Genomic DNA, 27687 nt, shown 5'->3' on the forward strand with positions numbered 1-27687 from the left:
TGTAATTAATCTGTTAAAGTATATTGTGGAAAGCCACGACATGCAAGACCATATGTCTAAATCTTGCAGGTGTTGTCAGGCCTTCAACGGTGTTCTAATGCCGAGATGACCCACACCATCTGTGGTCTATCTACTGCCTTCACCCCAAATGAATGGGAAAGAGGCAGCATCTGAAATGAGAATTTGATGGTGTATATCTTTCACATTCATTTGGGATTGAGCCGTGTAGCTGGGTTACTAGGATCTAATGCAGCATACAACAGATGGCTATGGACAGGGACCAGGCTTCATACTTGAGGTGAACTATTACACATTTGTGGCAACTGAAGATTTATTTGGGTTGCCGTTGATGAAACTGTTCTACAGCTAAAACACAGGATTAATGGCCTTGTCATGATCTAGCAGCTTGAGTGAGTGGTTCACAAACTAACCTGATCAAATAGAGGTATTCTAAAGTGGAATATTCTTGATCAATGATCATATCAAATATTTTACCTTAAAGTAAGTCATGGTCAAACACTTTTCGAAGGATAACTCAAGTTGGGGTCATTGTTAGATAGGAAAAGAGTGAATTCACCCGTTCTGACTTTCTACAGTGCTGCATTTTGATGAGTGTTTCTCATATCAGAATTGCAGTGTATGATCTTAGTAGTTTAATAGTATGGTAGTAATGCCATACCAGAGATCCCACTATAGCCTCCCTCAAATTCCATCAGTTGTCTGAGAATCAGTCTCCTTGTCCACCATTCCGTCACCTCCTTGGTTGTGAAGTGGACTAATTCCATAAAAGGWGATGAGCGGTCCTGCTAAAGATTCACCCAGCCTGATCCACTTTTTAATGGGGGTGAACAGCCTGTGAAAATGTCACTGGTCACTGATCTCTCAGGTGACAGCCCACAATGTATGCCAATTACCTGGAGAACATGGGAACTGACCCTGTAACCAGTTATCTGGGGTTAAATGGATTTTTAAAATATTTTCCTAAATGAGGTCACATGCCCTCTTTTCCCTTGGAAAGTTCCCAGCAGCCAAGAAAAGGAGCCAACTATTTCTCCTCCTGACATTGCCGAATGTGAGTCAGCAAACCCGTACCTACAGGCTTCACCACCACCACAGACCTGGCAACCCACACCCACCCTAGTGATGTATGTAGGGGAGAGGGGTAAGTTGAGCCACCCCTTGTTTCTAGGAAACCATACAAACTGAATGTAACCTAATATTTAGGAAATCATCGCATGAAGTCTGAATGAAACCACATGGAAAAAGTGGTAAGCAAGTTAGTGCCAAAGATCAGATTTTCACGAAGTCAAATGAATTTGGGTTATACGTTTCATGATGCTTGTCTATTTTTATTTAACCTTAATTTAACTAGGCAAGTCAGTTAAGAATAAAGTCTTATTTTACAATAATGGCCTATCCCGGCCAAACCCTCCCCTAACCTAGATGATGCTGGGTCAATTGTTCGCCGCCCTATGGGACTCCTGATCACGGTCGGTTGTGATACAGCCCGGAATCGAACCAGGGTCTGTAGTGACGCCTCTAGTACTGAGATGCAGTGCCTTAGACTGCTGTGCTACACGGTAGCATAAAAACCAAAGTAGATCGTTTTAAGATTGTTTTATACATCATTTGGGGTCTATAGAACCAGGTATAAACAGAGCTTTAACATGCATCCTTTGTCCTGATCTTATCCACATTCTGATTGTGCCCACATTTTCAGACCGGTGTGGCCACATTTTCGCCGACCAGTTTCTTGGGCTTAGTAGCCTCATGCAGAGAACTTGTCTACCAATTGGCACATCGAAACAACATCCTTGTTCCAGACATCTGAATCACGGCTCATAATAATGACTGGAACGGAGCGAATGGAATGGCATCAAACTGTTTGAATTTGATACCATTCCACTGATTCCGCTCCAGCCATTACCACGAGCCCGTCCTCTCCAATTAAGGTGCCACCAACCTCCTGTGGTCTGAATGTAGGCATACATTTAAGATATACAATATACCACACCCATATTCCATGAATTAAACTTTGACCTACCAGCACCATCAGCCACTTACCCCAAAGCGGCTCAACTTACCCTGCCTCTATGCTCAACTTACCACATACCCGGGATAAGCTATGTTTTCTTAACGGTTATGTATTCTGATTATTTCCAGGGATACACAACATCCTGAAATATACACTATCTTTGTTAGAACGAATACTATATTTCCCTAGACGTAGTGACGCTAAATGTAAAAAATGGCTCACTGTCCCCTATCTGTATTGCTCAAGGACAGGACTTACATTCCATGAGAGCAACATTACTTTTTAAACCATGATTTGAAGCTATAGAGTTAAACAAAAGCATGATATTTTAAGTAATTCTTTAAAATCAAGGGGCATATACTTTACTGGACAAATTACTGGATATATTAGACTGGCTGTAAGATCATCACAACTTTACAACATTTGGTTATAGTTTTTATTTCGAAAAACATCATGGGCTACTTGTTGCTGCCTTGATTCACTTGAGGCCACCAGTGCAGGTCAACCTGGGTCACTCAGGTCAACAAGCTCTCAATTAGATGTTTATTCATGCTTCTCCAAAGATATAATTTCGAAGTTGCTCCAAAGGTCAAATGTCAGTGTTTTTTGATACCCCGGGTTGACAAATGTTTTTAAAACAAGTGTCCACTACTGGGATCGAATATGCAACCGTCTGGGATTACACCCATTCGCCACCCCCACCCATAACGCCCTATCAAAGCCCAAGTCTACTTGATGGTAATAGTGCTCACTATTGCTCCTTGTGGAATTTCCCGACGTCCTCAGGATGTGGATAGGCGTCCAATTTCGAAGTCACTCTTGAGCGATCTGCCTGACTCATATCACCTATCTCAATGAAGTAATGAATATTGAGCATTGACAGTTTGTTCACGTGGTAATTCATAAAGGGTAAACTCTTTTGAAATTGGAAACAAGTGGAGCATGGTTATCATTGGTTTGAAAACTTGGGAGACACCTCCACTTTCAACCCTCCCTGCTCCAGCCTACTTTCCAGTTCATGTTGAGCATATTCATGTGAATACCGCCTGGCACGAGTTGCATAGGTTTTTCAAAGAGTTTGGAGCAAGTCTGACCAAGCATGGAAGAGTTGGCGAGAGAAAGCATCAGCTTGCTGGCCAAGCCCGTGCTCGATACAGACGGCCCAAGACTTGCATCTATGGGAGCAGTTTTCCTCATGCTCAAATCTGCGCTTGGTGCGGGACTTCTCAATTTCCCTTGGGCTTTTGAGAAAGCCAGGGGAATTCACACTGCAGTCGCGTGGAATGGTTAGTGACTTTAGTGACCCCAACCTGGTCTCAGAGCATTTCGTATTATTCTGTATGTAAATCCGAGACACTGTATTTAGTATGATAAGTTTGGTATGGTTACATAAGACAAAATGTTAGTTAAGGCAAAAATGAAAGTAGGGTGGTTGGATGGGTGGGCGTATAACACTAACGTCTAGCAACCCAAAGATTGCAAGTTAGAATTTCATTGCAGAGAACTTTAGAATGTTACTTAATTAACAACTTTATAACTACTTACTACTTTTTACCTACTTTCCAACTACTTAGCATGTTAGCTAACCCTAACCCTTTTAGCTAACCCTTCCCCTAACCCTAACCCTTTAACCTAACTCCTAAACTTAACCCTAGCTTTAACCCTAACCCCTAGCCTAGCTAACGAGCTACTTAACGTTAGCCACCTAGATAGAATTCGTAACATATTGTAGCGACCCGCACAGACAGCTGTGTGTTATGTGTTAGGCTAGTAGGTGGTTGTGTTGTACTTACCAGTACCCAGTGTTCGCGGGGTCCGACATGTCAATCAACCTGCTATCTGCCAATCACGGGAATGCCTGGAATGTTCTGATGCCGGGCATCCTGGCGGTTGGCGGAGTGGCGTGGAGGGGGGTTGGGCAGGGGGATGGAGCATTGGAAGTTAAGACCAGGTTTAGCCTTTGTTCTCTCTCTTACGTCTGGGCTTCACAAGAGAAGGTCACGATTGGCTTGTGGGTTATCTTTCATTTATTTGGCGTGGGCTACGGCCAAACAGTAGCCTGTGTAAAGTTGGTTTAATAAACCGTCAATTCGTAAACTCAAACCTCTGTCTGGAGAATTGTTCCTTTATGATCTAGTCAGATCATTACAATATCATACGTTTTGAAAATTCCTAGCATATTGTACYTTTTGAAAATTAATAACATATTGTATGTTTTGAAAATTTGTAACATGTAATTCGAATTGTAATTTGTAACATCATATGAAATGGGTGATGGACATCCACAAATTAAGACATACCATAAGAAACGTAACATATCATACTTAATGGAGTGTCTCAGATTTACATACAGAATAATACTAAATGCTCTGAGACCAGGTTGCTGACCCTGGTAGGCAAAACATGTATAGCCTATATTCCTGTTCTTTAACTAAATTACAACCATCACTAACCATCTCCTCCTGTTTTTAAACTTAATTCAAACCAATTTAAACAATCCAATCTACTCTATCTCTACTAAATCCCATTGACTTACTTGACATGTAATTTAATGCGCTGGTGAACCTTCTGGAATTGGGTGTTGGTGATTATTTTTGGGAAAGGTCAAATGATTTCCAGTTTTTGCATTTTATATAGAATCAATATCAAGAACACCAGTCATTCTCTAGACTAGTGTAATAACTGATATTCACCTCTCTCTGACATTTCCTCTGGTTATCCCTTCCTCTCATCACTTTTATCCTTCATAGGCCTACTCTCTAATCCATTGATCAATCACAACTCTCTTCTCCCACTGAGCAACCTGTTGATTGTATTTTTATCCCTTCTCCGCCCCAGGTGTTCCTCATCAGTGGCCTGGTAATCCTGGGCTACTCCTCCTGCATCAGTGGTCAGAACACATACCAAGCCGTGGTGAAGGATGTGTGTGGGCCTGCGATCGGGCAACTCTGTGAGGTCGTGTTCGTCTTCAACCTCTTCATGATCTCTGTGGCTTTCCTGGTCATAGTAACGGACCAGCTGGAGAAATGTGAGTCATCTCCATGACCACACTCCCTGAGATCTCTTGCTGGATTATGTTATAGTAATTCCTTCCTGAACTATTTCTTCTGGAGCCTTTGAAATCATCTGATTTTGTTTTCCCCCATTCTCATTATGTAATGATGCTCATAGGAAATGGGTTAATGATATAGATTGACAACATAATATCTGATACATGTTTCATGATGTTATTTATGTGTTTGTGTTGATAACTGGATTGCACGAAGCAGACATGCCATACCACTGGTAAACAGACCCGCATTTTGTCCTCATCCTCCTGTGTGTCTTCCTCATCCTCCCTCTCTCCATCCCTAAAGAGATCAGTATTCAGAAGTACATCAGGTGAGGTATTTATGGGCAGTCTAATACGGCATTGCAAAGACTACTTTAACATTGCAATATTGACATGTCTGTTGCTGCCATATTCAATATCATGTTATACTCAAGCCTTTCCCCCTCTTTGAAGTATTTTAGGTACTCTGGCCGCTACATACCTAACAGTGGCCATCGTTGTGAAATGTCACACAAGAGAGGACCGTGAGGTGCACATATCCACCCTCTACAGTAGTGGGTGAGTGCTTGTAATCTCAATTAATGAGTCATTTCTATCTTTGTTATATAATCTGAGGTGAACAGTAGAGGCCTCTATGATAGGTCTATGTGCCAGGTAGAAAAATGCTGTCAACGTTAAATGTAGCCTTTTATGCATGTAGGTCATTAGGTCTGTGAGATCAGGATATAAGATGATATTTTAATAAAAGTTGCTCTTACACCTTCTGCTCTTGTTAAAGGTAGTTTAATTTTCAACAACATTTTGACTGTTTGGGAGTGAAGTCATGGCCATCAGCCGCCCACACATTGTAATTTGTCAGTGTGATTGACACATGAACTGTAAAAGACTGACATTGCCTCAAAGGTCCGATCAGGTACTTTAGAAAAAGCCTTTCCATAGTTTTGTTGTTGCCTCTCTGTAGAATAAGCTCTATGCCTTCGATGTTCAGCGTTATCCCGACCATCTGCTTTGGCTTTCAGGTGAGTACGGCTTCAATCATGTCTGGTTTTCAAAGAGGTTACTAGTGATGTTAGATTCTTTTCTTTATGAAGCCAATGGCTAAAGGTCTGGCATTTACCCCAAATTCTGGTCAATTGAGGAGCTGTCTGAAAACCCATCACAGTCCAGCCGAGCCTCAGGCTATCCTGCTCTTTAAAATGGCTAAGGAGAGCTGGTTCTCTGTTCAATATTTGAACTTGGGTAAGATTGAAAATAAGTGTTATTTTCCACTTTTCTTCCAGAGGTAGTTTTTTGTAATCTTCTGAGTAACCAAGGAAACACAGGAGGATGATCAGAAATGCAATTAAAGGGCAGTGGGAGAGAGGACTAGTGTTGTACGAACCATCCTGATCTCTCAAGCTTACATTCTGTTTAGCCATCCGTTTAGCGAAACAGAACGTAAGCTTGCGAGATCAGGATGGTTCATACGAAGCTAAAAGAGGCCCACAAAGCCCAGCTAGCTGAGCCCCTGCACCCCCAGGCTGATTGATTACTTAGCTGGAGAAGAAAAAGGAATGATGGAGATCCTGAAGGAAGGTGGGATGAAGGAATGTTGGAGGAACATATTGAGGAAACCTGGTTGAACTTTGCTTATGTAATGCATACTGTTGAATTGGAAGCTTGTCTTAGCTCATGACAAAGGCTTTGACGTTCTATGACTTGGAGCATTAACAGCTTTGGAGCCCCATACTATTGATCGTTTCTCTGGCTCTTACATTGAGACTAACTGGACACCAGAATGATTCAAAGGATTAAGTGTTGGGGTTCTTTTTCCTGTGGGCACTGTCTGTGAAAATTAGAGCTATATGAGTGACACAAGTCTCAGTCTCAGGTCTATGTAGCCATGTTTATCTGTGCTTTGCATTCTGAGTCTGCCATGTCCTGTTCTGTATCATTCTGTGCTCCAGTGTCACAAGGCTTGCACAGCCATCTACAGCAGCATGCAGCAGCATGGAGAGCAAAAGCCTGTCCCACTGGGTGTTCATCTCTGTGTTGTCCATGTTCTTCTGCCTGGTCATCTAATCCCTAACTTGTGAGGCTCATCCTTTCAATACTCTATCTGATAGCACCAAGTGATTGTAGTGAACACAGCGACTATACGACTGCACACTCTTAGTAGAACCCTTTTTGGTTTCAGTTAGAACCCTTTTGGTCTCCATGTAGAACCCCCTGTGGAAAGGGTTCTATCTGGAACCAAAAAGGGTTCTTCAAAGGGTTTTCCTATAGACCCAGACGGTATTAGATAGAACGTCGCGGCCCTCCCCGCCTGTGGGGAAAACAACCTGTGGTTACCTAGGTTACTACTTTGACTCAGCAAAAACATGACTTTTTTCAAATTCAATTTTCTTGTTTTAGTAAATTACAAAACTACATTTTAAAGAAGTACAACATATCTAAATGTTACTTTTCAACATTGCCTACTCCCTCCCGTTCTCACCACTTAGAAAAAGGTAATATTGTAGGGCTTCCCTCATGCCCCTTTTCATGATAATGCTAACATCCAAGTGAGTGAGTGCTAGTTAGCTACCGACCGGAACATTAAGCTAGCCAAGACCAACAACACAAACAAACGGACAATATAGCTACAAGTAGTGAGTGGAGTTACAAACGGACTGTACAAAAGAAGTTAAATGTCTTATCTGTGATTAAATGTTTCCCACAAACATAGCTAGCTACGTGTGGCCTATTTGGACTCCGGGTTCCCACATTTCCCACTCTCCCAAGATGAATAGCCTGAAGTCACAGGGCTCTTCTCACATCCTCTATTTCTCTACGTGGGAGCATTGCGAACTATAGGTTGGGATTTTTGACCTGGTTACATGTATATTGAACAACACAGCAGCTTTTTCAGCATGTTTTGTTATTTCTGTATAACATAAATTCAACAACAACGTTGACTCTTTTACACAGGGTCAATGGAAAGAATATTTGTTTTCCTAAATTTGTGTGCGTGGTCGAGGGGAATTCCTTATAATTACGTGAACCCTTTTAGGTTCTAGAAATCACCTTTTTTGTCTAAAAGTGTATGCAAAGTTGGTGTCTGAATGCATTCCCCCTCCCTTTTTGGTTCAGGTGTTTACAGATACCTGACATTTGGCAAGGATGTTGCAGCAGATATTCTGATGTCACACACAGGGGACGTTGTCCTCATGATCATTGCAAGACTGCTCTTTGGGATCTCTATCATCACCATCTACCCCATCATCCRCCTGCTAGGAAAGTAACATCATGGCTGGAGAGCATTTAATAATGGGCATTCATTAGCCATTCAATCAGAGCATATGAGCCTAAATAAATAACTTGTTAGTAAAGTTGCCTGTTTGGCCCAGTGAGTCTCATTGCAGTGTCTCTGACTTTCTGCAAACAGGTCAGTGATTCAGGACTCACTGCTGAGTTTCCGTCGGCGCTTCCACATGGTGACGGAGTCGTATGAGAACCGTAGCCATGTGGGGCTGACCATAGCCTGGATTACTGTCACCGTCCTCATCGCCATGTTCATCCCAAACATCAGCAAGGTTATCAGTGTCATCGGGGGAATAAGCGCATTTTTCATCTTAATTTTCCTAGGTGGGAAAATTCTCCCTCTTTCACACCACTATCTCCCACATGGTTGCATGTAAATTGAAGCAGCAGAGATATGTTTGCTTGCTCTGCTTGTCTGCAGGATTATGTCTAGTATTTGACATGCAATCAGAGACAGTATCTGTCATAACAAGGTAAGTTTAAACCAATCATGGTCACTCATTCAAACCATTCATTCATCCAAATCCTTAAAAAATATACTCAATTTCTCTCCTTTATTTTCTCACTAACCCCTCCCCCATTCCCTCTCAGAGTGGTCCTACTGTAACAACATAGGGATGATATCACTCTGATCTGTGGAGCCTTCGTCTTTGGACAGAGCACCACCACTGCCATAATGCAGCTACTCACTAAGATCTAACCCTTATCTTCATCACCCTTATTTATCATCGACATCTTGTTAAATGCCTGATGGCTTTTCATCCTCATCACCTTTGGTAACACAGAGCTCTTTTTGGAGTCCTTTATTCTGAGGGTTGTGTGTTATGTCCTCTGAACTCTGTTACATTTCACCTTTTCCCACCACTTACTCTCCAGGTGTCTAGACTAACTGGTATGTCTTCATTGTGTGAGATCTGTTGGCTGGGTAGGACATGGGGTAGTAATCTTTTTAGTTATTTCATTCGCAGAATGTATTCTGCTCACTGTCCAATACACTGAAGTAAGAATCGAGAGCATCCTGTCGAGCTGTATCACTGCATGGTACGGCAACTGCATCGCCCACATCTGCAAGGCTCTCCAGAGGGTGGTGCGGTCTGCACAACACATCACCGGGAGCAGACTACCTGCCTTCCAGGACACCTACAGTACCCGATGTCACAGGAAGTCCAAAAAGATCATCAAGGACAACAACCACCCGAGCCACTGCCTGTTCACCCCACTACCATCCAGAAGGCGAGGTCAGAACAGGTATCACAGGCATCGAAGCTGGGACCGAGAGACTGAAAAACAGCTTCTATCTTAAGGCCATCAGACTGTTAAACAGCCATCACAAACACAGAGAGGCTGCCGCCTACATACAGACTTGAAATTATTGGCCACTTTATTAAATTGATTACTAGTGACTTTAATAATGCCACTTTAATAATGTTTAAATATCTTGCATCACTCATCTTGCATGAGCTCTGTCATTGCTCATCCATATATTTATATGTATATATTCTTATTCCATTCCTCTACTTAGATTTGTGTGTATTAGGTAGTTGTTGTGGAATTGTTAGATTACATGTTAGATATTGCTATAACTATTTAGCAGTTTTATGGTTTGGGGGTAGATGCTGTTCAGGGTTCTGTTGGTTCTAGACTTCGAGCAATTAGGGTTAAGTGCCTTGCTCAAAGGCACATCAATATATATATTTTTTACCTAGTCGACTGGGATTCGTAACAGCAACCTTTTGGTTACTGGCCCATCGCTCTTAAGTGCTAGGCTTCCTGCTGCCCTAAATGTTTGTCTTGTGTATAAAGGTGTTTGCATTGATATTTTGAATGAACAAATTGTGTATTCTCGTGTAGATTGCTAACTCAAGATACAATTCTGCCTTCTGTGTACAGTATAGCGATATTCATCATTGTATTGACATGTTTGTTTAGTTTAAAAAAAAGTTTAATAGGAAATATGCACTGGCACTTGTTTCGCTTGTCTTCATACAACAGAAATGTAAAGCAATCAAGCAACAGATTCATGGTTTATTTCAGTATTACCATTTTATTGAGTTGCATCACTCTACATTATCTAGAATTTCAACAACGTTAAGACTAAATATAGTACTTGCATCCCTGCAATAAGTCTCTACACTCAAAGAGAGAAAGCCATTTTACTGAAACATACATAAGTATAAGAATTAGTATTTCATTAAACATTGCCATAAAAGTGAATGTTCATTCTGTATGGCATTTTATATTCATATATATTTTTGTTTTGTCTGTCCTTTATAGGAATACTATAAAAGAAAAATAAGAAACGCACAAAACCCATTGAAAATAGCATGGCTAAATACTACAGCAAATAAGTTACTGGACATTCATTTTAACATGCACTCAAGTGAGGGATAAGGAGAAAAAAATTGATTGCACAGTTTAGGGAACAGCCAGGAATGTTATAGAAATAGTATTGGCATTTTTTTTGTCTGGCTGGCTCTGACCTGTTCATACAGAACCCAACAGAAGCAACGGATAAATAGAAAACCTTTCCAGTAGAATTTCCACACATCTGTCAACAAGGGATCCATGCTCTTGCTCCATTCTGTAATACTGATGCTGAGGCTAATATAAAGCCCAAGGCGTGCTATTTATTATTGATTAATATCACAGGTGCATTAACACTGAGAAGTCCAGGGTTCTCTCAAGGTAAAGTGTAATGTGGCCTAGCACCAGAGATTGAACTGGACATGAGTTCATTCCATTTCAGTGGTGGTCCTAGTTATGATCAAAGGCAAGTAAACAAACTGTTTTATTTATTTTACAGTGCACAAGGACAGTATTTGTTATTACTTACTTGATATTATCTGAGAATGTTATCCTGGGGAGGGAGAGTTTGATATTCCCCCATTGGTTAAGGACAGGCTTGCCATGACCTTCAGGTGCTTACAGGACAAACTAAGAAATTCAATGGCAAAGTAGGTGAAATATTCCGCCCTCTAAAGGTTGATCAAGATGAGTGATTCATACATTATTCTTTATAGATAACATTCATATTTTGATCATTTATAATACTCTCATACTTTATATATCTGTAATCGCTATATTCCATTTATGTACATTGTGGTTTTTGACTGGGTCTCTGTTTGATCATGTTGATTTCAGGTTGGTGAAATTGAGGTTGGACAAAGTCGTCATGGTTCTTCTCTAACTGGATTGGTGGGTGAACATTCTGATATATTTTCTGTTACTGTCATTTTGCTTGATAGGTGTGTAAACATCTCCTTTTTGCTCAATTGCAATGAACATTGTGATTGTAATATGGGGCTGTGCGTTAGATGTTTAAAATCTAATTAGTGTGTGTTTATGGGAAATCCTACCTAGGTACCCACTTACAACCTCAACCATATGTTGATGTTTAAGGCTTGAGATTGTGTTGGTCAAAAAGGGAACTGCTGCAGCAAACCAAGTTTTGCTACTTTTGTAGTAATTGCTTTTTCTTCATAATTTTGCACTGTATCACTAAAGACGTCAATACAAATATAATTATAATATAACATTTTTTCATATAATTTTACTAGACTTTAACAGCTAATATATCCAGTGCTGATTCATACATGTACTTTTAACACAACGGAAAAAACAACCTTAACTGCTTGATAGAGACGAATGTTGAGCGCTCTATTAGTCTACCATTAGCAGTAGTGGGTTCATGTCTTTAGTCAAAATGGATGACATGCACGAGAGCCTCAAAAGCAGGTTAACTGTTCACCTCATTTCTACTATGACTTGAGGGTGAACGATACGATGAAGAAATGCATTGGATGGAGGTAATCTCGCTTTAATGCACTGTTCAATATTCACTGCAATTGACGCATTCCATTTTGCCTCAATATCAAACAGACACTGTGTAAACATGTACTTACAAAAGAGAGAAAGAGAGGGGTTGTGAGGGTGAGAGAGAGCGGGTGAGGGAGGTTACGGGGGAGCTAAGGATGGGGGGTGTTGCAGACTCAGGCAATCTGGCCCCACCCCTGTCAGTCTCTGCTCAGGCTGCACCAGGCGGCTGCAGGGAGAGAGACAGAGGGGGAGTTCAGTTAAGACACAAGCAGCTCAGGAATACAGAAAAACAAGTCTATCATTAACACACTCACACATTGACACTCACATCTACTGTTTCTCTGCTCAAATGTGATAATACAGTGATGATACACTGCGATATATAATTAAAATTGAATGTCATACATTTTCAGGTTTGTCTGGGGTAAGTCTAAGACATAAGGCCTTATGCATTCATGCCAATAACAATAAGTCCACAACAATAAATATCAAGGTATGTGCTTTCCCTGACTGTTCCTGCTCTACATTGAACAGATCTCTCCCCAGTAGGTTCCCTTGCATTAAGGGCTCCCCATCCATCCCAGACACATGGCACTATGCCAGCATCCCTCTCCAACCTGGACTCAGAGCATTTCGTATTATTCCTACGTATATCCAAGACACTCCATTTAGTACAATATGCTATGTTTTGTATGGTATGTATTCATTTGTGGATGTCCATCACCAATTTCATATGATATGTTACGAATTACAATTCGTATGATATGTTACGGATAATAGCTAGGTGGCTAATGTTAGCTGGGTTAGGGTTAGGGTTCAGTTTAGGAGTTAGGTTAAACGGTTAGGGTTAGGGGAAGGGTTAGCTAAAAGGGTTATCTTTAGGTGAAGTGTTAGTTAAAATAGTTAAGGTTAGGAAAAGGGTTAGCTAACATGCTAAGTAGTTGGAAAGTAGCAAAAAAGTAGTAAGTAAGCTAAAATGCTAAAGTTGTCTGTGATGAGATTTGAACTCGCAACTTTTGTGTTACTATGCCCACCCATCAACCCCGAACCAACCACCCTCCTTTTAATTTGCCTTATGTAAGCATCTGTCTTATGTAACCATAGCAAACGTAACATATTATACTAAATCGAGTGTCTCGGATTTATGTACAGAACAATATGAAATTCTCTGAGACCTGGTTGCCCTCTCAGGAGACTAACCTGGCACAGCAACAGTGGACACAGCCTCAGGCTGGCACAGAGTGTCCACTTTAACATGTTGAAAGGCCTTGGAGGACGCAGTCTGGAGGTGTCTGAGGACAGAGGTGGAGGGCATAAGATCACACAAAGACAGACGTGGACATATGCATGCCCACTCACTTCTTCAGTATTCCCCATAGATTATATTGTGAGCAGTAAAATATTAATGAGAACATACAAGATAAAGACGCATTACAGCCTCAGCACATCCCCAAAAACATCAATAAGTAATTATGTCAGCCTTATTCTAGCTGTAGCTAGATTACACTACTGCTACTCTCTGTTCATCATATATGCATAGTCACTTTAACCATATCTACATGTACATACTACCTCAATCAGCCTGACTAACCAGTGTCTGTATGTAGCCTCGCTACTTTTATAGCCTCGCTACTGTATATAGCCTGTCTTTTTTACTGTTGTTTTATTTCTTTACTTACCTATTGTTCACCTAATACCTTTTTTGCACTATTGGTTAGAGCCTGTAAGTAAGCATTTCACTGTAAGGTCTACACCTGTTGTATTCGGCGCACGTGACAAATAAACTTTGATTTGATTTGATTCCTGCTGCTGTAGAGTCACATCTGGTGGTCTGTGCCGTTTAAGATGAGGGAGGACGATTCTTTTTTGTTTTTATTACAGCATATTGGATGACTGTCATTCATATTCCATTCACCCAGCTCAATGTAACGTCGATAGGTTTAGGCTACTACATTATACTCACATTTTCCCTATACCCATCATGAGGTTGTTACAACCTAGCCTATGAATGAAAGTTTACAACATACTGTAGGTGCACACATGTCAAGATACATTTTTTAAGTGACAGACAGTGACACATGGACAGACAGTGCATCTAGCTCATCTAGGGTGTAATCATTAGTACAACCATTGCACATTAGAGTTTCTATTGGACAAATTCAGGTGTGTTTATCCCCGTTTTATTCCTTTTGCTTCTGTTTAAGAAACGTTTTTCAACAGAATTGGCAGAATGAATAAACCCTGATCGCACGTAAACACAGTTCACTTTCATAGCAGCCATGTTGTATTTCTTCTCGCATTTATGCACGCTCCTCCTCTCACCTTTTCCCTTCACTTGTGGACTTCAATGCACAACACATCAGCTGCATGTGACCAAGCGAAAAAAACTTTCCAAGCCAAACCATATAATAACCGCTACACACAGCCTACATCGTTGTCACCATATTAGCTAAAGTAATGTCATAGTCAACATAGCTAATAGAATTAACGTGTTACTAAACATGCTACAATCATTTGTACAGTATACAGTTAGTAAGCAGTTTAGCAGTTACACCGGTGGGCCCCGGTGACAATAAATGAATAAAACCAAAAGCTTACCCTGACTTGGAAAAGTCATAGTATTGTGTTGGATAGTCATAGTTAGCTAGCTAACATACATCCCTCTGTTTGAGCCAGATGTTTGAGTAGGGTAAACTGTCTAGCTGCATTTGCTAGCTAAGTAAGTGAAAGTGACGATGAAAAAAAATACTAAATATCTCTCTCTTGGTTCTCCTTCATTTTTTCAGAAATTAATTACTGTTTTTCTCTCTCTTTAAGTCAACTACTCACCACATTTCATGTACTGCAGTGATAGCTAGCTGTAGCTTATGCTTTCAGTACTAGATTAATTCTCTGATCCTTTGATTGGGTGGACAACATATCAGTTCATGCTGAAAGAGCTCTGATAGGTTAAAGGACGTCCTCCGGGAAGTTGTCATAATTACTGTGTAAGTCTATGGAAGGGGGTGAGAACCATGAGCCTCCTAGGTTTTGTATTGAAGTCAATGTACCCAGAGGAGGACGGAAGCTAGCTGTCCTCTGGCTACACCATGGTGCTACCATACAGACTGCAGTTTTTTTCATTTTTTTCTTCTATTTAACCATTATTTATCTAGGCAAGTCAGTTAAGAACAAATTCTTATTTACAATGACGGCCTAGGAACAGTGGGTTAACTGCCTTGTTCAGGGGAAGAATGACAGATTTTTACCTTGTCAGCCATTGAGACTATTGTAGACCTGAATAGCAGAACAGTGTATTTGATCAGTTATTTGGTGACGTGAATATATTTAATATAGTTTTATCTAAAAATTATAACTTTTTAAATGTTTCACTATTTTTATTTTTATGAAATTCACTGAGGAGGATGGTCATCCTCTTCCTCCTCTGAGGAGCCTCCACTGACCTCAGGAGTCTACTTAACCAAAGACTGACTCCAGATGTTACCTTAGTATGAACAACAAAAACACTAAGCAACGATGGCTCTTCTGTATTCATCTACTCAATCATGTAAGAAATACACACACAGTGCATAGTGAGTCTACACATCCCTTGCACAGTCTTCACATTTTGCTGCCTTAAAATATATATTTTAAATTAATTAGGTTTTGTACTCCACACTTCCAAAGTTTAAGAAAAAGTATAGGATATTTTCCAAATTAATGATTTACATATATTTTTAAAGGATGTCTTGATTGCTTATGTCTTCACACCCCAGAGTTAATACTTGGTGGAAGCATCTTTGGCAGCCATTACAGCTGCAAAACATTTTGAATAAGATTCTACCAACTTTGGGTGGTGGACAATTCCTGATACACATGGGAAACTATTGAGCGTGAAAAACCCAGCAGCGTTGCAGTTCTTGACACAAACCGGTGTGCCAGGCATTTACTACCATACCCCGTTCAAAGGCACTTAAATCTTTTGTCCTGACCATTCACCCTCTGAATGGCACACATACATAATCCATGTCTCAATTCTCTCAAGGCTTACAAATCCTTCTTTAACCTGTCTCCTCCCCTTCATCTACACTGATTTGAAGTGGATTAAACAACTGACATTAATAAGGGACCATAATGTAGATTTCATCTGGATTCACCTGGTCAGTCTATGTCATGGAAAGAGCGGTGTTCATAATGTTTTGTACACTCATTGTATATCTATTGTTTTTGTCAAAATTGTTCAAGTTCAGTAAATTTGGTTGGGAGTCGTTGATGGATAGCAATATTCAAACCTTGTCTATGGAATGAGACTGGACAATTCAGGAACACACAACACCTATTGGAAAGCCATTCCAGTGTGTCTTTGGCATGAAAATGTGTGCAATTGTCACGCCAAAAAAGAAAACTATCCCAGGGGTTAGGTATCTAGAAGACTGAGGCAGGGTTTCCTCTAACTTTTTTATCTGGCCTTTGCTCCTTTGATATTTATTTTTATCCTGATATTTATTTTTATCCCCCCCCCCCCCCGCAGTCCCTGCTGATGACAAGCATACCCATAACGTGATGCTGCCACCACAATACTTGAAAATGCAGAGGATAAAAAACATTGCATTCATGCCACAMTACGGGGTCTGTATGACAAAGTGAAAATAATAAAGCCTGTAAAAAATAAAATAAACAACAAAATCATCCATTCTGTTTCCAACAAGGCCGCTAAGTAATACTGCAAAACAACCCGGCAAAGACACTTTTTGGCCTAAATTAAAAACTACAGGCTTGGGGCACATCCAATACAACTGCATTTTCAAGTATTGTGGTGACAGCATCACGTTATGGGTATGCATGTCACCTCCCGGGATTGGGGAGTTTGTCAGGATCTAAAGAAATATGAAAGCAGCAAAGCCTAGTTAAAAAGTTAGAGGAAAACCCGCCTCTGTCTTCTGAAAACCTAACCCTGGGATATAGTTTTATTTTTCAGCAGGACAATTACAATTTTCAATGCCAAAGACAAACCAGAATGGCTTTTCCAAGAGGTGTTGAGTGTTCATGCCTCAGTCCTGACTTAAATCTGCTTGAAAGTCAGAGACAAGGTTTGAATATCCATCATCCATCAATGACTCCCAAGTAAACTTACTGAGCTTGAGCAATTTTGACAAAAACAGTGGATAKATTTTTCCCTAAGAGTTGTGCAAAGTTGGTCAAATCTTATTCACAGATGTAATGGCTGCCAAAGTATTAACTCTGGGGTGTGAAGACATACGCAATCAAAACGTCTTTGTTTTGTTATTTTTATTCCTTTGGAAAATGTTTTATACTTTTTCTTTAACTTGAAAGTGTGTAGTAGGTTGTGTAGATCGGTAGAAAAAAAAAATGTAATCCCTTTTGAGATTAAGTTTTAAAGCAGAAAAATGTAAGGGCTGTGTAGACTTTCACTAGCGACTGTATCTCATAAAAGAACGGTGCATACAAAATAGTAGTTATTCACTAATTCGGATCAGATGTAGATAATGGTACAAAAATATCAAATTATTGTGCATTATTGATTCCATCTTTTCTGTGAATTGGACCTATGGGATTATAAGAAGACCAATGAGTCAAGGTTCAGGAGATGTGGGAGAGAGAGGAACGAGGTCAAATCTGACACATATCTAGCTCTTACTTTTTCCACTCCTCCTCTCCATCCCAGAACTCATACACCACGAAGGAGAGTCCATCTGGCAGCCGCACTGCAGTCACACTGAGGAAGAAAGGAATAAAAAAGAAAGAGAGTAAGACATTGGAAAGTCAATAATGGGCAGTGGACATTGGAGAACTATGAACTATTCTAATAGAGTTAATTGCCAATAAGCATATGTGGTAGTAGTTATGTGTGGTAGTTAAGCAAAGAAACACTTGCACACCACATAAACCATAGCAGTAGACACCCATAGTCACTTGACTTTAGCACCACTCACTTCCCACCCATTATCTTCCACTGGAGGGCAGTAGTGGTTCAGATGGATGAGTTGTGCCTCGGGTTTAGTGCAGTAGAACAGTTCTACTGTATGAGCTGGGTTTTATAATTGCTTCCATCACAGTGGAGCTCACAACTCCACTGGAGAGACTCCTGACATGTCTTATTGACCGGCTGAATGCTTCCATTACGGCTAGCAGCTCTCTGTCGGAGGTAACATCTATATTAGACCACTACATTGTTTCATTTGATGGGCAGATGCTGTGCAAGGCTCAACAATCACCTTAATCAAACCAAAGAAACATTATGTCCAAGTCAGTGTGTGTCCATCTAAAAGAAAGCTGTGGACAGTGGGAGGTTGATTGAGTGTGGGTCTGTGCATTCATTTGTGTGCTTCCTTCAAATAACTTTGCCAGCGTTTGTGTGTATCTGAGTCTGTGAGTTCAATGACTAAAAAGGAGGACATATTCTTATGGAGTTTGACAGGATGTATTAGTACCATATATAAGCACTTATAGGAACCAAGAGTAAAGAGATGAGAGGGAGGAAAAGAAAGTGTCAGACCTAGATTGTGGTGGTGTGAGTGAGTCTAGAAAAGAGACAAGCAAATTGCCTATTGAGCAGCAGCAGTAGAAGCAGTACAGACTCAGCGCCCAATTCCTCAGTGATAAATTATTCACCCTCCCTACGTGCATTATGATGAGATTACAAAACGCTGCTGACAACACGCGGCCCATTTCCTGGACTTGGCTCCAGGGAGTCGCTCTGAAACGGACTGTAGAGGAACTCGTCCTTTTGAACTGAGTCTTACGAGTCCTAAGAATCTGCTGCTACATTGATTCGCATGATAGGAAATAAGATACATTTGTACATTTGAAGTCGGAAGTTTGCATACACCTTAGCCAAATACATTTAAACTCAGTTTTTCACAATTCCTGACATTTAATCCTCATAAAAATTCCCTGTCTTAGGTCTGTTAGGACCACCACTTGATTTTAAGAATGTGAAATGTCAGAATAATAGTAGAGAAAATTATTTATTTRGGCCCCTTTGCGACCAAGCTTTAACTTCCTGACTGATGTATTGAGATTTTGCTTCAATATATCTGCATAATTTTCCTTACTCATGATGTCATRTATTTTGTTAAGTGCACCAGTCCCTCCTGCGGCAAATCACCCCCACAACATGATGCTGCCACCCCCGTCCTTCACGGTTGGGATGGTGTTCTTCGGCTCGCAAGCCTCCTCCTTTTTCCTCCAAACATAACGAGGGTCATTATGGCCAAACAGTTCTATTTTTGTTTCATCAGACCACAGGACATTTCTCCAAAAAGTACGATCTTTCTCCCCGCAGTTGCAAACCGTAGTCTGGCTTTTTTATGGCGGTTTTAGAGCAGTGGCTTCTTCCTTGCTGAGTGGCCTTTCAGGTTATGTTGATATAGGACTTGTTTACTTTGGATATATATACTTTTGTACCTGTATCCTCCAGTATCTTCACAAGGTCCTCTGCTGTTGTTCTGGGATTGATTTGCACTTTTCGCACCAAAGTACATTCCTCTCTAGGATACCTTCCTGAGCGGTATGACGGCTGCGTGGTCCCATGGTGTTTATACTTGCGTATTATTGTTTGTACAGATGAACGTGGTACCTTCAGGCATTTGGAAATTGCTCCCAAGGATGAGCCAGACTTGTGGAGGTCTACAATTTTTTTCCTGAGGTCTTGGCTTATTTCTTTTGATTTTCCCATGATGTCAAGCAAAGAGGCACTGAGTTTGAAGGTAGGCCTTGAAATACATCCACAGGTACACCTCCAACTGACTCAAATTATGACAATTAGCCTATCAGAAGCTTCTAAAGCCATGACATAATTTTCTGGAATTTTCCAAGCTGTTTAAAGGCACAGTCAATTTATTGTATGTAAACTTCTGACCAACTGGAATTGTAAACTGTAAACAATTGTTGGGAAAATTACTTGTGTCATGCACAAAGTAGATGTCCTAACCGACTTGCCAAAACTATAGTTTGTTAACAAGAAATTTGTGGAGTGGTTGAAAAACAAGTTTTAATGACTCCAACCTAAGTGTATGTAAACTTCTGACTTCCACTGTACATGTCATCTTCTCTACAATGCAGCTCTTGATAAAGAAATATCCTCGCTACGACAGCAGTGCTCTAGTGTACTTGGAGGTTGTGTAGTAGGCTACCTCAGAGCAAAAGATCAGAGGCTCTGTCCAACTAAACCCAGCTTTCTCTAATCTGCTCAACCCTATTTTCCACTCCATGGTCCCTTGTCACATGGAGATTCCTCCTGGTTGATGATGGTTGTGGCGAGGCAGAGGAGAACAGCGTGTCTAACAGGTTTATCCGGCGGCCAGACACCTTTCACAGGTCTGATTGCCTCTTCAGTCCACATGCAGCACGTCCTTTCTCTGTCAGATGGATTCTCAACCATTACTAACCTGCACACACCAGCACTCAGAGGCTCTCTGTCTCTCCCTATCTCCCTCAACCAAGGTCACTGTAATGTTGACTTATTTGTCCTCTTTATTTTCTCATATCTATTCATGTTCTCTCCCCTGAGCTTCCTGCCATTATACCGGGGGATGGGTTAAGTACCTTGCTGAGCATTGTGACAAAACAAGCGTTATGAAGGCACAGCCCATCACTCCAGAGATGAATATGAGGATTTGTAAAGGCATGACACAATCGTGTTAACATAGAAATGTGTCAGTGCAGAAGTCACTGGAGTCAAGCATCAGTCTCGCATATTAAATTGTGTATTAAGGATTGCTAAAGTACTTGAGCAGGGTTCCACAAATAACCAGTTAGGTTGGGAATAGATCAGCCATAAATAAAACACACACACAGCAGACAAAAGGTCACTATTATGAAAGATTGACAATGACAGATAAAGGGAAATAGGTGGACCCACTGGAAGCAGTCTCTTTGGGCAGAGACATTCTTCAGGTACTGCTTCAGGGCCTCGCAGAACTCTCCCAGCTGCTTCTGGGATACCGCCATCTCCTGACGAATCAGGTACAGGGACTGGGGGAGAGAAAGACAAAGGAAGAGAGAGGGGTTGAGAAAAAGAGGTAGATAAAAACAGAGAGAGGTAACAAAAGCCATTATATCGTGTGATGGGAATGCTCTATGGAGTGCTTGCAGTGTGCCATATAACCATGGTATTGCAGAATACCATTTTTGCCAGGTCAGTTGCCAATAGAAAGTAATGGCTAAGGCTAATCCAGCAATATCAAGTAGGATATTCCCACTGAATATAAGCATTAGGAAAGAGCTTAGGCATATGAAAGAACTGATTGTCATACCCCTCTCTTACTGTATAAACAAAACTAATTTGCATAATGTTTGTGCTATCTTTAGGGACAGTTCATAATTTACTGGGGTGAGGGGGGTCCAAAATAGGGGAGGGTTGTCTAATAAATATTTTTTGCTTTGGGGAGGGTAGTGCATTTTTCCTGGTTTACATTCGCCCTTTTGCAAGTGTTGGTTCGCCCCCCGAACCAACACTTGCACTTGATCCCCCCCCCCCCCCCTCGGCTTTGCTGATAGCTAATTTATTGAGGAAAAGTGTACTTACTATGCCAGTAATATTTGGTTGTCCCACCTAGCTATCTTTTTTTATTTATGGAACAGCAGTTTAAATATGGTTATTCAAGTGTTGTACAGTTTGTCCACAGTAAAGGAACTCCTCAGTAACTCCTCTTTGATTGATATTGTCTTGACAACGCTGCTGCTGTTGAGCTGGTTGCCATGAGCCATTTCCAGGGTCAGCAAGGCTGGAAAGGGTAAGGGTCAGGTGGTTGTGGTCTTAGAGGCCTGCTGGTACAGCTGGATCTTCTTGGTAATCTTCCTCTCCTTGGTTCACCTGTTTTTGGAACAAGATCTGTACCTGTCTCTCTGAGAGGATGAGGTCAGGGCCAGCCTCTGTTTCCTCCTGATGTGATGTAGCAAAACTAATTTGCATAATGTTTGTGCTATTTTAGGGACAGTTCATAATTTCTATGGGCACCAGTGAGGGGGGTCCAAAATAGGGGAGGGTTGTCTCCTATTTTGGACCCCCTCACCCCAGTAAATTATGAACTGTCCCTAAAGATAGCACAAACATATGCAAATTAGTTAGTATAATTAATTAATTAGTTATGGCTTTGTTACCTCTTTCTGTTTTTCTCTTTCCCTCTGATAACCAGGTGGTGAATCGCATCTCTGCATGTCTGGCCAGACATATCAGTGTGGATGACGGATCACCACCTCAAGCTGAACCTCGGCAAGACGGAGCTGCTCTTCTCCGGAGGAAGGCTGCCCGTTCCATGATCTCGCCATCACGGTTGACAACTCCATTGTGTCCTCCTCCCAAGTGCTAGAACTTGGCGTGATCCTGGACACACCCTGTCGTTCTCAACTAACATCAAGGCGGTGACCGTTCCTGTAGGTTTCATGCTCTTACAACATTCGCAGAGTACGACCCTGCCTCACGCAGGAGCGGCGCCGGTCCTAAATCCAGGCACTTGTCATCTCCCGTCTGATACGCAACTCGCTGTTGGCTGGGCTCCCTTGCCTGTGCCATTAAACCCCTACAATATCCGACTGCCCGCAGCCCGTCTGGTGTTCAACTTTCCCAAGTTATCTTCACGTCCCCCGCTCTCCGCTCTCTCCACTGGCTTCCAGTTGAAGCTCGGCATCCGTACAAGACCATGGTGCTTTGCCTACGGAGCTGTGAGGGGAACGGCACTCCGTACCTTCAGGCTCTGAATCAGGCCCTACACCCAACAAGGGCACTGCGTTCATCCACCCTGGCATGCTCGCCTCCCTACCTCTGAGGAAGTACAGTTCACGCTCAGCCCAGTCAAACTGTTCGCTGCTCTGGCACCCCAATGGTGGAACAAACTCCTCAACGCACGCCAGGTCAGCGGAGTCAATCACACCTCCGGAGACACCTGAAAACCCACCTCCTTTAAGGAATACCTAGGAAGGATAAAGTAATCCTTCTACCCCCCCCCCTTAAAAGAGTTAGATGCACTATTGTAAAGTGGTTGTTCCACTGCGATATCATAAGGTGAATGCACCAATTTGTAAGTCGCTCTGGATAAGAGCGTCTGCTAAATGACGTTAAATGTAATGTAGCGGCTGTTCTGGGTAGAGCCTTTCACCGATACTGTCTGAGACGAGAGGGCAGCTGTCTTCCTCTAGAGAGGCTGAAGCCCAGGGCCAGCTCTGTCTTTCTTCCTGATGGTGATGTAGCGGCTGTTGCTGGAACAGATCTGTACCTGTCTCTCTGAGAGCTGAAGCCCAGGGCCAGCCTCTGTCTTCCTCCTGATGGTGATGTTAGGCGGCTGTTCTGGAACAGATCTGAACCAGATCTGTACCTGTCTCTCTGAGAGGCTGAAGCCCAGGGCCAGCTCTGTCTTCCTCCTGATGGTGATGTAGCGGCTGTTCTGGAACCAGATCTGTACCTGTCTCTCTGAGAGGCTGAAGCCCAGGGCCAGCTCTGTCTTCCTCCTGATGGTGATGTAGCGGCTGTACTGGCACTCCTTCTCTAGCTCTAGGCGCTGCTGGTATGTGTTCACCACCCTGTACTTTCCTTGCTGGAAAGTCCTGTACTGGATGAATGTACATTGTGTCTGATTCAGTCGTACGAGTTTCTTCTCTCTGAGTACTGCCCAGCAGGTGAGTTGAGTGATGGAAGAGCTCCCGGCCCCAGAGGCAGGATGGATGTCAGATCTGGGGAACCACACGGTGACCACTCCTCCCGTGGAGATGCGAAGTAAGCGGATTTCCCCACTTTCCTGTCGTCTGGGCATGCGGGTCATTCATGCATGTGAAGTCATGATAACCACTGAAATCCGTATATTGCATTAAGTTCTGACTGTTCAGCGTTTGAGTCGGGAATTTGAGTACTTTCCGTGGTCTTTATCCAGCAAGTAACTCACGTACATCTCAATGAATTAACTCCTCTGCGCATGGTAATCCCAAAATTTATAACATCAATTCTTTAGAAATTCCTAGATATCTATCTATGCGACTTGACCTCCTGTAACCTACGACGCACCTGTTGACGCACCTTACCCCACTTTTTTTTTTATAAAAGAAAAAAACCGAGTGGGTGGATCAGCTTTAATATTGTAAATAGATTGTGGRTTCTATCAATGTAATTGTCTGCATAATTTCCAATCCTGCATGTATATATTTATATAGAGTACCAGTCAAAAGGTTCTTTATTTGTACTATTTTCTACATTGTAGAATAATAGTGAACACATCAAAACTATGAAATAACACATAGGGAATCATGTAGTAACCAAAAAAGTGTTAAACAAATCAACATCTATTTTAGATTCTTCAAAGTAGCCACCCTTTGCATTGATGACAGCTTTGCACACTCTTGGCATTCTCTCAACCAGCTTCATGAGGTAGTCACCTAGAATGCATTTCAATTAACAGGTGTGCCTTGTTAAAAGTTAATTTGAGGAAATTCTTTCCTTTTTAATGCGTTTGAGCCAATCAGTTGTGTTGTGACAAGGATGGGGTGGTATACAGAAGATAGCCCTATTTGGTAAAAGACCCAGTCCATATTTTGTCATGAACAGCTCAAATAAGCAAAGAGAAACGACAGTCCATATCATTAATTTAAGTAATGAAGGTCAGTCAATACGGAAAACTTTGAAAGTTTCTTCAAGTCCAGTCGCAAAAACCATCAAGCGCTATGATGAATTTGGCTCTCATGAGGTTCACCACAGGAAAGGAAGACCCAGAGTCACCTCTGCTGCAGAAGATAAGTTCATTAGAGTTACCAGCCRCAGAAAATGCAGCCCAAATAAATGCTTCACAGAGTTCAAGTAACAGACACATCTCAACATCAACTGTTCAGATGAAACTGCGTGAATCAGGCCTTCATGGTCGAATTGCTGCAAAGAAACCACTACTTAATGAAAAGAGCGCAGAGAGGGCTGCCTCGCTTCTAGTCCTTAGGAAACTTTGCAGTAATTTTGTTTTTTTACATTGTTAGCCCAGAAAATATTGTGTTATTACATACAACCGGGAAGAACTATTGGATATCAGAGTGGCGTCAACTTACCAGCACTACGACCAGGAATACGACTTTCCCAAAGCGGGGTAACCCAGGGCATTTGAACTGATTCCAGAGGCCGACCTAAAACAACGCCGCTGGAGGAGAGGGAGTCGGTTCGGTCTTCTAGTCAGACGTCGGAGGCACGCACACCACCCACCGCTTCCGAGTATATTACTCGCTAATGTCCAGTCCTTAGATAACAAAGTTGACGAAATCAAGGCACGGGTTGCTTTCCAGAGAGACATCAGGGATTGTAACATACTCTGTTTCACGGAAACATGGCTCTCTCAGGATATGCTGTCGGAGTCGGTACAGCCACCGAGATTCTCAGTACATCACACTGACAGGAATAAAAATCTTCCTGGGAAGAAGAAGGGCAGGGGTGTATGTTTCATGATTAACGATTCATGGTGTAATTGTAACAACACCTGACCTACAATTCCTCACAATCAAATGCCGACTGTATTATCTCCCAAGAGAATTCTATTCGTTTATTGCCACAGCCGTGTATATCCCCCCTCAAGCCAATACCAAGACAGCCCCCAAGGAACTTCACTGGACTTTATGCAAACTGGAAACCATAAACAGTTGAAGTCAGAACTTTTTTTTATTTTATTTGACCTTTATTTAACTAGGCAAGTCAGTTAAGAACAAATTCTTATTTACAATAAGGGCCTAGGAACAGTGGGTTAACTGCCTTGTTCAGGGGCAGAAGGACAGAGCTTGACCTTGTCAGCTAAGGGATTCGATCTAGCAACCTTTCGGTTACTGGCCCAACACTCTAACAACTAGYCTACCTGCCAAGTCGGAAGTTTACATACACTTAGGTTGGAGTCATTAAAACTTGTTTTTCAACCACTCCACAKATTTCTTGTTAACAAACTATAGTTTTGGCAAGTCGGTTAGGACATCTACTTTGTGCATGACACAAGTCATTTTCCCAACAATTGTTTACAGGCAGATTATTTAACTTATAATACACTGTATCACAATTCCTGTGGGTCAGAAGTTTACATACACTAAGATGACTGTGCCTTTAAACAGCTTGGAAAATTCCAGAAAATGATGTCACGGCTTTAGAAGCTTCTGATAGGCTAATTGACATAATTTGAGTTCAGTTTGGAGGTGTATCTATGGATGTATTTCAAGGCCTACCTTCAAACTCAGTGCCTCTTTGCTTGACATCATGGGAAAATCAAAAGAAATCATCCAAGACCTCAGGAAAAAAATTGTAGACCTTCACAAGTCTGGTTCATCCTTGGGAGCAATTTCCAAATGCCTGAAGGTACCCCATTCATCTGTACAAACAATAGTACGCAAGTATACACACCATGGGATCACGCAGCCGTCATACCGCTCAGGAAGGAGACGCGTTCTGTCTCCTAGAGATGAACGTACTTTGGTGCGAAAAGTGCAAATCAATCCCAGAAAAGCAGAGGACCTTGTGAAGACACTGGAGGAAACAGGTACAAAATTATCTATATCCAAAGTAAAACGAGTCCTATATCGACATAACCTGAAAGGCCGCTCAGCAAGGAAGAAGCCACTGCTACAAAACCGCCATAAAAAAGCCAGACTACGGTTTGCAACTGCACAAATATCATACTTTTTGGAGAAAAGTCCTGTGGTCTGATGAAACAAAAATAGAACTGTTTGGCCATAATGACCCTCGTTATGTTTGGAGGAAAAAGGAGGAGGCTTGCAAGCCGAAGAACACCATCCCAACCGTGAAACACGGGTTGGCTGCATCATGCTGTGGGGGTGCTTTGCTGCAGGAGGGACTGGTGCACTTAACAAAATAGATGGCATTATGAGGATGGAAAATTAAGTGGATATATTGAAGCAACATCTCAAGACATCAATCAGGAACTTAAAGCTTGGTCGCAAATGGAACTTACGAATGGACAATGACCCCAAGCATACTTCCAAAGTGTCACGTCTGCTCCCGCTCTTCCCCTCCCCCTGGCGCTTGAGGGCGCCAGAATGCCTTGCATCACTCACTCCTGCCATCCATCACGTACACCTGCCTTTCCTCGTCACGCGCATCAGCGTTATTGGACTCACCTGGACTCTCTTATCACCTGTTCATTTCCTCCCCTATATGTGTCAGTTCCCCAGCTCTGTTCCCCGCTTCTGCATTGATTGTTTTCTGTTTGCTAACGCTGTTTATGTCTCGTTCCATGTCCGTTATTTATTAAATGTTACTCCCCGTACCTGCTTCGTCTCTCCAGCGTCATCCTTGTGACACAAAGTTGTGTCAAAATGGCTTAAGGACAACAAAGTCAAGGTATTGGAGTGGCCATCACAAAGTCCTGACCTCAATCCTATAGAAAATGTGTGGGCAGAACTGAAAAAGCGTGTGCGAGCAAGGAGGCCTACAAACCTGATTCAGTTACACCAGCTCTGTCAAGAGGAATGGGCCAAAATTCACCCAACTTATTGTGGGAAGCTTGTGGAAGGCTACCCGAAACGTTTGACCCAAGTT

At 41.8% G+C, this 27687-nt stretch overlaps 2 protein-coding genes and 1 pseudogene across 3 annotated transcripts in view; 1 reads left to right on the top strand and 2 right to left on the bottom strand.

The window, feature by feature from the left end:
• Nucleotides 1-3034: 3034 nt before the first annotated feature.
• LOC111952736 (putative sodium-coupled neutral amino acid transporter 8) lies at nucleotides 3035-9069 on the top strand (annotated as a pseudogene).
• A 1305-nt stretch (nucleotides 9070-10374) lies between these two features.
• Nucleotides 10375-27687, bottom strand: part of necab2 (N-terminal EF-hand calcium binding protein 2) — a 129911-nt gene continuing 112598 nt past the window's right edge. For both annotated transcript variants that reach the window (XM_023972009.2, XM_023972008.2), the window contains 4 exons: nucleotides 21049-21161; nucleotides 17824-17901; nucleotides 13386-13477; nucleotides 10375-12411 (listed from right to left, as the gene is read on the bottom strand). In XM_023972009.2, coding sequence (XP_023827777.1) covers nucleotides 12383-12411; nucleotides 13386-13477; nucleotides 17824-17901; nucleotides 21049-21161 — 312 coding nt within the window. In that variant the 3' untranslated portion in view covers nucleotides 10375-12382. The remainder of the gene's footprint in view (nucleotides 12412-13385; nucleotides 13478-17823; nucleotides 17902-21048; nucleotides 21162-27687) is intronic.
• On the bottom strand, nucleotides 23321-24109 carry LOC139023078 (homeobox protein CDX-1-like). Its single transcript, XM_070435361.1, has one exon. The coding sequence runs from the start codon at nucleotides 23942-23944 to the stop codon at nucleotides 23321-23323; it is 624 nt and encodes a 207-aa protein (XP_070291462.1). The 5' UTR covers nucleotides 23945-24109.

Source organism: Salvelinus sp. IW2-2015, linkage group LG26, assembly GCF_002910315.2.
Source record: "Salvelinus sp. IW2-2015 linkage group LG26, ASM291031v2, whole genome shotgun sequence".
Lineage (NCBI taxonomy): Eukaryota > Metazoa > Chordata > Actinopteri > Salmoniformes > Salmonidae > Salvelinus > Salvelinus sp. IW2-2015.